At 40.5% G+C, this 10,152-nt stretch overlaps 2 protein-coding genes across 2 annotated transcripts in view; one reads left to right on the top strand and one right to left on the bottom strand.

The window, feature by feature from the left end:
- The window catches only part of SARC_05290 (hypothetical protein), a 7,727-nt gene extending 2,776 nt beyond the window's left edge, over positions 1-4,951 (bottom strand). Inside the window, exons 1-7 of the mRNA XM_014300846.1 lie at positions 4,865-4,951; positions 4,110-4,325; positions 3,639-3,716; positions 2,938-3,042; positions 2,393-2,466; positions 1,736-1,881; positions 612-807 (exon numbers count right to left, since the gene is read on the bottom strand). Of these exons, the coding sequence (XP_014156321.1) occupies positions 612-807; positions 1,736-1,881; positions 2,393-2,466; positions 2,938-3,042; positions 3,639-3,716; positions 4,110-4,325; positions 4,865-4,868 (819 nt within the window). The 5' untranslated portion in view covers positions 4,869-4,951. The remainder of the gene's footprint in view (positions 1-611; positions 808-1,735; positions 1,882-2,392; positions 2,467-2,937; positions 3,043-3,638; positions 3,717-4,109; positions 4,326-4,864) is intronic.
- A 299-nt stretch (positions 4,952-5,250) lies between these two features.
- Positions 5,251-9,971, top strand: SARC_05289 (hypothetical protein). Its single transcript, XM_014300845.1, has 3 exons — positions 5,251-6,019; positions 7,655-7,886; positions 8,673-9,971. Exons 1-3 carry the CDS (start codon positions 5,336-5,338, stop codon positions 9,467-9,469), a joined length of 1,713 nt encoding a protein of 570 aa, XP_014156320.1. The 5' UTR covers positions 5,251-5,335; the 3' UTR covers positions 9,470-9,971.
- Positions 9,972-10,152: the final 181 nt, after the last annotated feature.

Genomic DNA, 10,152 nt, shown 5'->3' with positions numbered 1-10,152 from the left:
TGTGTGTGTGTGTGTGTGTGTGTGCGTGTGTGTGTATATGTACACGTATATATATATATATATATATAGATATCGATATATATATATATATATATATACTTATACATATATATGTACACTACATAAGTTGTATGTATGTATGTATGTATGTACACAGTTACAATATGCAGACGAATATACAGAACGATATGACTATGTATATATGTGTACGAAGAAATGCTCGCAAACATATCCATGTAGTTCTCTGATCTTCTTCAAAGCAATAGAAGACGTATGTGAGAAACAGATACAAGCTTGATATATGCACGAGGCAATTAAATGAACACAAACGACTCAGAATATATTTGTGTGCAAATTATATTATTGGAAAATGATTGCCAACTGTAAGTCAATACAATAGATGCATTACATCCACAAGTTAGGCTATATACTACACAGACATTACACTGTGTAACTGTAAGTCAATACAATAGAGACATTACATCCACAAGGTAGGCTATATACTACACAGACAATACACTGTGTAACTGTAAGTCAATACAATAGATACAAAACATTCATATAGACATTCGCTCAACTGCAAACCACAGTACATGTACCCGCAAACATACCACAAACATTCTTCCGGTGATTTTCATGCGATGAAAGGAATGGGCCAGAGTCGAGCAAGTATACAAGGCCACGAGCGAAGAAAGGAAAATCCAGCAAGAGACAAGGTAGATCGTGGGATGAACAGGTCGTGACGCCTCTTTAATAAGATAATATCCACCGATGAAACTGAGAACTATCCCCAGGCCGTGGCTTATGCTGAGATTTAATAAATGGAATCAATCATGACAATACAATTCTAATTGTGGGGAGAAGGTAACGGTGAAATAAAATAACCACGACCACTCAATATATTTGAAGATTTTCATATCGGTGAGTAATGTCGATGAATAAAACGATAAGACATTCACAATTGCAGTCTTACGGCCTTGACTCGCAGCACGCTGAGCAACACGACGTATAACAATCATCTAGTGTGAACACCTCAGTGACATCTGTCATATTGTTACAAGTGACTGTGCTGAATATAACAGACATCTACACAACGATATGATGTAGAAAACGTTCTAGAATTGTAATACGACTGCAATCGGTTACTAGACACCCATATTACATAAAACAGCCAAAACTTCCAAGAGCACTAATTAAGACTCTTTCCGAGCATTTCAACCTGAGAATATCGACAATCGCACTCTCCCTAGCGTAGACATACTAACAAATCCCAGAGCGGCATTTGATAGATTCTTAAATGTTTTGGCATAGTTCCAAGGAACTCCAGGAAGTACACCACAACAAGTTATCCAAGTCAACCTTTGACACGTCAACCATTCAAATAGCGAGTAGGTGATAAATAAAAATTAACTACACGTACTGTGTTGCGAAGTATACGTAAACGTCAATGTCCTCGCTCGTGCAGCGCCTTAACTCAACCACGCATAAGCAATAACTAATATATTCATCCAACGACACCGACTGCACGCACCACACACGCGCGGTGCACCACAGAACGACACGCAGGCAATAGAAGAACATGTTTGCAGCATGCTATCATTAAATGTGTAGCACTCCTTAGTGGCAGTTATCTCCACTGAAATCTAACACTCATTACAATACAAGCAAGTGTAGCCTATATTACATTGGATAGTAAACCCGCTTTCGATCAAACAACTATTCGCACTGTCCACACCTATTAGCGATCTCAGCAGCCCAGAAGTTTCCTTCATACTCCACATCACATTCCGGCATCGCATTTATCAACAGTACTACTCCACTCATGTCCATGTCATTGTTTGTTATATCTAGATGTTTTAATGTTATGTTTCTCTCGAGCTCCTGTAGGTTGTGCAAATAACGGGATTGCTTACTACTGATATGTGCCTCAATAGTCCACAAACGCAGCTGAAGTCGTGGCTCCATGCGTGAACACTGTGAGTACATATTTAGTCCACATTCTAAAGCCCTCCCGCATATCTAGAAGCAATATTTCTATGAAATTTTGCTCGCATCACCGACGCAGCAAGTCATTCGAGTGTATGTATCTTTAATTCAAGAGCAAATTTCAGACCCTCACAATAGATCGAATAGGATAGAATGGTGAGTCACTGGTGGCCCACAACCATCTCACCAAACAAAAGAGAACCGAACATTACGACACGAAGTACCTAATAAAATTCGGGTATAGCAGAATGCGTACAGAATAGACACACCACAAACAAAAGGCAACGAAATCCTTCGATAACTACATGATAATTGAATGACCAACAAACGTCGGTAACAACACAGGAACGCATTCACCGAGAATAGATATGAATAACTATTCTTAATTCTTCAACCACCAACATACCCCTGCTATCTCTTGGCATATGTGTTCCGTAAGATGATTGCCTCGAAGCCTGATATGTTCAATAACCGGATTATCTATAATATTGTACGTGAGGGGGTGTAGTTTGTCAATATATCAGAAAATTATCTACTATCCTTGAAAATACAGGACTCTCATTCTGAACACACACTTCAAAGGTTCCCCAAGTATTGGTGATTGATAATCTAGAATCCGAATGACGGATTTCCGATTCAAAAGTCCAACGAAAAGGCAACCTATTCTAATTCGAGACAACAATGACGTTGAGCAGATACAAACGATGATACTTTAGATGTTGCAACTTTGACCTAGAATAGCACAAGGTATCTTACCGTGGCCTCTATAATTAAATGTGCGACTACCCATTCCATCAGACTCTTTAACAACACATCGTTGAGAACAGTTCGACGATGGCGATACAGGTAGCTTCCATACAACGATCCAACCGACATTTCCCCACCCAAAACTGCGAGAGAGAGAAACCTCAAAAACAAGCTTTTACACGCAATTCACACGTACAGACTTACCAGCTACTGCTCGAAGAAGTTCTTTCGAGGCCACCGGTGATAGTCGATTGTAACTAAAATCCAATTTCTTGATAGTTCTGTTGGTTTTTAGAACTCCAGCAAAAACTGCTTTGCAAAATAATTTCAATTAGCGGAGATTATCCTGACAATCCCAACCCAAATACGAACATAATATGCCTGAATGCATGCGATAATATTTTTTTTAGACAGCATCGACCATCAAACTGATATCCCCATAATACATGCAACATCAATTGAAAGATGCGTTAACTATATGCGACGATTTAAGATCAGCAAGAAAAGAATGTCGTCGTAAACGAGATATGTGATGCCACAAATGAATTTGATAAGCCAATTGGGGTTGGAACGGCAAGAACTGCCAAATCATTCATGTTGGCGTCACAGTTGGCTACGATATGCATCACGCAAAAAATGACACTCAAACAATCTCCTCCAATTACAACCATAGTGCATCCATTTAAGACAGGATACACGTTTGTCTCTTCCCGATAGAACTATCATGCATCCACTAAAGACAGAATACACGTTTCTACGAAGTCCAATGGCGTTTCATGTTGAGAACTATACACTGCGACAAAGATTCAACTTCAACAGGAGCAATGTATGGGTCCAAAGGTGTCCATTTAGAGAAAAGAATGAAAATTTTAAGACGGGTTCTAAATCCTAATAGCGGTACATACCATAGCATAGAGTTGCGCCTAATTGGCAGTTTGGCATCTTCACGTACTCGATCTTGGTATCGTGCTTCAGAATTTCGCCTGCGGAATAATAAAATATAGTTTTCTCACGAGTTCACCATGTGACGAAAAATGCGTGTGTCAAAATAGTAGATAGAAGTTACGTGTATAATGAACACGCATGATCCGTATGGAGGCTGTAGAGGTAAGCGCTAACATCTCATGTATTGGTCGATGAGTTTCATCCGCCCACATACTTAGAAAATTATTGTACGCTAACAGATATACGGCAGCAGATCACAACATAAAGTTCAAAGGAAGACTATCAAATAATATTCGAACCCAATCAGAGTGTATAAAAATCGAATTGATTTTGTGACAGTGACGGATTGGTGAAAACGAGCTGAAGCCACGAACGCTAGTGTAGTTGCTATGCTGGCCAAAAAGCTGGATATACCAATCAAGTGCACGTACCCAATGCTGGTAGCTCTGAGACTTCAAACTGGTCTGGAAAAATCTCTAAGACTTTCACAAATTCATTATTCAGAGCGACTCTGACAGCAGCATTCGGCTTGATTCCCTGTTTTTCACATATTGCTACATACGTCTCGTCTGGATTGTGTGTTCTACTCCTCAGCTGTGAGGGTATCACAGGGTCATTCCCAGCCCTTGCTTTCGACGACGTACTTGCTGCAGGCGAAGCGACACATTCTTGTTAGATATACAATATCCTGGCGTAGGATCAGTGAAAGTGGTTGTAACGCTTAAAAAAAAGGGCTGACGTTTCGAGAATGAAGTACAGTATTGGTGTGCGTAATGCATATCGCTACAGAAGATGAGCTCGAACGCACAATAATTAGACAAGATAAAGACGTGCAAGCGAATCAGGTAGCGTGACAGCTGTATATACTCGTAGCGGTCAGCACATCAAAAATACACAGCTTAAAATGGATGCACAGTCCAAGTTGAGCTTAGTGATTAAAAATTACTGTACGTTGTTCATAGAATCGTAACTAGCGCAATTATTTGATAGGGTCATGAATGTTATACATAAGATCACGATATAGTGTTATTTCTCAGGTATAGTTGTGTCCCACTCCGACGTTCAGCAATTTAGAAATAACCTCTTGCATGGCAATGCAACTATTGCAATTGCTGCTCGAGGCAAATAGCAAACAGCAATGGTGGCTAATCATCCTAATCGACCGGACCGATTGTCTTGCACATACCCATTTTAAAGTGGACCGCGTTATGTTCGGCTTACACACTTTATTTATCAGTTATAAACATAAAATAGAGACCATAAAGAAACTTTGTTCTACTCAGTAGAGAGAGAGAGGACCCGAGGATACATACATATTTACAAATAAAATATTTGTCTATCCAATTATGTACAACTCTCATCCCAGATTTCGAAATGAGATAAATAAATAACGCTGTCACTGAATGAGTCACTGATCAATTTAATCAGCAGTATTAGTGAGTAGACCAACTAAAAATGGGCAATTGGACAAAAAAGCGGGCGATGCCCAAGACCCCAGATTTGGCAGGATTGGACAGTTTGCTAGTATTATCATACACCGTACACGAGGATAATAGCCTATTTCAGATCTTAGTAAGTTTACAATATTAAGAACATAACGAGACGAACCGTAATACACATCTCTTGATAGCAGCTACAGTGAGTGTTGGTAGGAACCATGGCGAAAAAACATGGCAAGAAGGTATCCGTTTTAGCCCGCAGTCAAATTGGTTCGAGCAGGAAGAATGTTAGCATAAAGCCATCACTGCAAGATGTGAAGTCTGCAAAAGTCTTCACTAAGACCGGTATACAGGCACAAACGCCAGGCAAGCACGGTTCTGATAAGCTTACGAGTGGGGCGCACAAGTCAAATAATAGCATAAATACATCTTCACATCTTAAAAAAAGCGAGATCCTCGCTTCAACCTCGCACGCCGCAGATACCAATTCGGAAGACTACTTTCAGTGGATGATCGGAAGTGATGTAAGCGCTATCGAATTCTTTGAAGACTACTGGGAACAGAAACCTTTGCATGTGAAACGATCCTCAAATGGTACTGGTAATGATTTCGCTGAATACTTCAGTAAAGGAGACTTGGACAAAATCCTGCGCCAGGATGTGGTGCGATTTGGCATAAATTTAGATGTTACCAGCTGTGTTGATGGAGTGAGATCAACACTCACGCCTCAGGGTAGAGCTTACCCTGGATGTGTGTGGGATTTTTATGAGAGTGGCTGTTCGATCCGAATGCTGAATCCTCAATCTTTCCATGAGCCTGTATGGCGCATGCTATCGATTCTACAGAATTTCTTCCTCTGCGGCATGGGAGCAAATGTGTACTTCACGCCCAAGAATACTCAGGTGTGCAATTCACGCCTCCGGGGCTTTCAGCCATATATGTATCATGTTCGCGTATGAGCATTTCTTCGGAATCGGACCAAAGTGTATCTGCATTGGAGGTTTGCTATGACATTGTGAACGTACGATTTGAAGTGAGGTACTGATGATATTAAGATATGCATGTATGCATATATGAATTCATGTGTATTCTCGTAAACTATAATATATATATATATATGTGTGTGTGTGTGTGTGTGTGCGTTCGTTTGTTTATATTTCTATTATTTTTATATATCTATATCTATATATATATACATATATACGTGTGTATGTGTAGTTATGTAATAATGTATGTATGCAAGATATGTTATATGTTTATAACTATATATATATATATATATATTGGGTATTAGTTTATAAGCACTTCTACTTTCATATATATATATATATATCTTATGTTTAAGTTCATTAATTTTTTTTGTATTTGCGTGTCTAGATTTATAACGATTATACCTGTCTTGCAAAGCTGCAAGTTCTTTTCCATTGATTATTGTGATATTGTACCATGTATAAAGGCTGTAAAATGGAACTTATTATTGAAGTATGATGTCTAAAATATGTGTGCACAGGGTTGTAGGGTGGTCGAATCAAACTACACAGGTGTGTCACTTGAAGTTCGTTTCTTATTACATTCGCAGTTTGGTAGGAAATACATTGGTATGCAAGAATTCGATTGCGACACACTAATTGCTTCTGTTTTTTTCTGTGACCGGGTCATTAGTCCTCCTGCGTATTTTCGTTCATAAAATTATTATGTCAATAAAACAATATAATTATCTGTAAATAAGATTTTCACGAGGATACCACGAGTGTAGCATGTTCGATTAGATCAATCCCTTAAAGTGTTGCGTTAATTTGTACGAGTAGAGGGATGTTGCACTTTACTTTGCTGTATATCCGTACATTTATCATATCGCCAACTGTATAGTCAAGCCGGAATTTGTCGTGTCAGCATTATTCATTGTTGATGTTCCACAATCTCAATGATTTTGTTTGGCAATCCACGCTTGTGCTGTTTTGACTGTGTTGCTTCATGTCCGAAATGATGTGTATGCATGCCCGTCTCGTCCAGTCTCGTTCAACTGTTCAGAATTTTCATGGTTGAATTTTTACCTACTCAGATCACTATTCCATATGTAAGTGTTCATGTGCAAGAACGCTTTTCACACCATGAATGATGTGTGATAAATGGATTCACTTGCTACCGCAGATATGGATATTACACCTAATACAAGAAACATCTCATGTATACTTCAGCTTTTATTTCTATTGATTTCAACAGTATGCATGTAACATTGAATGTGATGGATGCGAACGAGAGGTTTATACTGAGTACCCTCGTGTATACCTTCGTCTGCATGTGAACATAGTGCGAGTTGTCGTTGTAATCCGCCCGCTCGTGGTTCTCAAGCAAAAGAGTAGCCCGCTGTACATTCGTTAGTTTCTCGAGTCTCGGCTCACTTGTTTGGTGTTCTATCATTTGGATGAGGATTCCACACCCTGATTCTGATAATTTCCTTTCGTGCTTGACAGTAACAGGCAATGTATAAAACAATTTAGCGACTGAATGGTTTAATGTTTCTTCATGTTTTATAGGGATTCGCACCACACTTCGACGACATTGAAGCTTTTGTATTGCAAACGGAGGGTAGCAAGCGTTGGCGAGTATACGCTCCCGAGAGCGAGGAAGAATTCTTGCCGCGCCATTCTTCTTCTAATTACACAGCCGCTAGTATGGAGGGACGTGTACCTGTGATCGATACTGTCCTTCATGCGGGGGACATGATCTATTTCCCCCGGGGTTGGGTACACCAAGCAAATGCTACAGGTATGTGAGCTTATTGAAGATATTATGTTTCGACATCCTCTGTAGATATTTGGGGGGGGGGGGGTTGCGATACCTTTTGTTTCGTTGCTTTTTTGTGATGATATATCGTATTGTGCTGTACAGGTTTAAGAGCGTGGAAATCGCCGCCATGCGTTAATTTTCGTTTCAGTATACACGCTCCCGAGACGTCTGATGGCACCGCTTGTGCAGCTTCGCAAGCTTTGATGCCAATTTGTCTTTTTGATGCCCGGGCGCGATTTGAACACATAGCAGATTTGCCGTCTCATTTTTTGTACTGATGACGACATTCGTACGCATGCTGTAAGACAGATACATGTCAGTCAAGTTACTATCTCGTTTTGTGGGGAAACGTGTCACTAAACATGTCACTGACGTCTTATTAGCTGGCGCAATACTCGTGGTTACATCCCGCACTGTAGAGCTATGAGACATCGTTTCGATAGTGGAGTTGACGCCAGACTATCTACATTAGATAGCTTTTATTACTGATGCTCCCTTCCTAAATTGCTACAGTAATTGCCTTGTCGGGCAGTGAAAAGTACACTGTTGATAGGGCAGGAAGTCGTGTAAACTATGGTCGTTCTAGATCAATACCAACGTCGCCCTTATCGAGCGAGTATTATTCGCTAGAATACAAGAAAATCAACTCGTGCACGATTCATGTGGGTGATATATAATCTATTTATATAATATAATTATTTAGCGCTCGATTTTACGCGTGAACCTCGCCTATTCTTACTTGCGTTGCCCAATTGAACTTGACAGATGAGGATTCCACGCATGTGACCGTGTCAACATACCAGAATCATAGCTGGGCTACCTTCATGGAAAAAGCAGTACCCCACGTGCTGTCGAACGCATTGGCTATGGACCCAAGCTTCAGAACAGGCCTGCCTCTGGGATTTTTAAAATATATGGGTGTGGCGATGAGTGAAAGTGAAAACCCCAGTAAGGTGGCGGGTAGAGCTGAATTTGTGCAGAAATTTCGATCCCTTTGGGCGAATCTGGGTGTGGCAATGGTGGAAGAACTGGATCAGGCTGCGGATGAGTTGGCTGTGCATGTGATGACCGAATCTGTACCTCCTTTGCTCACCAGGCAACAAGTACAACACACATCAGCCGCGGGTGTGCACACAGGTGTACATGCTGGATGCGATGTGAAATCCTTGCCGGAGCCGGAGAATCATGATATAACTGAGGAAACTTGTGTGTGTGTGGTGAGAGAGCATGTTTCACGCATCGTACAAGAGGGCAAGTTTGCTACCGTTTACCATATTTTGGAGAATGGGAAGTGCCGTGAGTACCCACCGCAGACACTGAATTTTCATTCTGCGTACGGACCCATTGTTGAATTTTTCTTACAGAGCGAATCGGATGGATACGTTCGTGTTGGTGATGCTTTTGGTCTACAGATTGACATGTCCAAAGAGGACGATGAGATGGACAATGGAGACGGCAATGAGTTAATGCAAGCGGGCACAAGACCTGCGTCAGCAGATGATGTGTTTGAGGTGGTCACTTGCCTGTACGATGCCGGACTTTTAATGCGGAAGAAAATATGAGATGCAGTCTGTCTGTCAGGCGTACTATGATACCTACCGTTATGTCATCGTGTATCATTTGTGGAAATCCATAAGTGCGTGCTCGCTTTCAATTTAACTTGAAAAAGAGGCCCTCATTTTCAATGTTATGATGATAATATATATATATATATATACTTGCGATCTCGTCGGAGAGATTATCTATTGTGCCTCGAGATAATCTTGTCGCCAAGGATCTGGCAAGGGCGCCAGAACGGTTGTCTAATTCGAAGTATACTGTATATGTCGGTGAGATCGACCTGTCTGACTGTCGATTGTCAATACCCGGGAAGTTAGTTACTTCTAACATAGGTGACTGATAAAAGCAATGCATACACCAAATGCCGATAGAAATTTTCGACAACGTGAGAATAAACATAGACTACAAGGTAGGAATATTAAATTATATTGAGCTTAGTACCTGTATGAGGTACATCACGGTGGGCAGATGAGGTATTTATCAATAAATCGTATATATGATGACATATAGCGCCTCACTTGCGTAGCAAATGCCAAATGAATATCTCATTGAGATAAAAAATGTGCGTGCACGCGCAGAGCAACAGAGCCGCGCGACGATTGCGGTTCCATTAGTTTGTTGCATATGTGGCATGAGTAGAGATTCAGACAATGAATATATATGTATATATGTATGTATGTATATA

This window comes from Sphaeroforma arctica, assembly GCF_001186125.1.
Source record: "Sphaeroforma arctica JP610 unplaced genomic scaffold supercont1.333, whole genome shotgun sequence".
NCBI lineage: Eukaryota > Ichthyosporea > Ichthyophonida > Sphaeroforma > Sphaeroforma arctica.
Note: the sequence above shows the minus strand (reverse complement) of the source record. Positions and strands in the feature narration are given on the sequence as shown.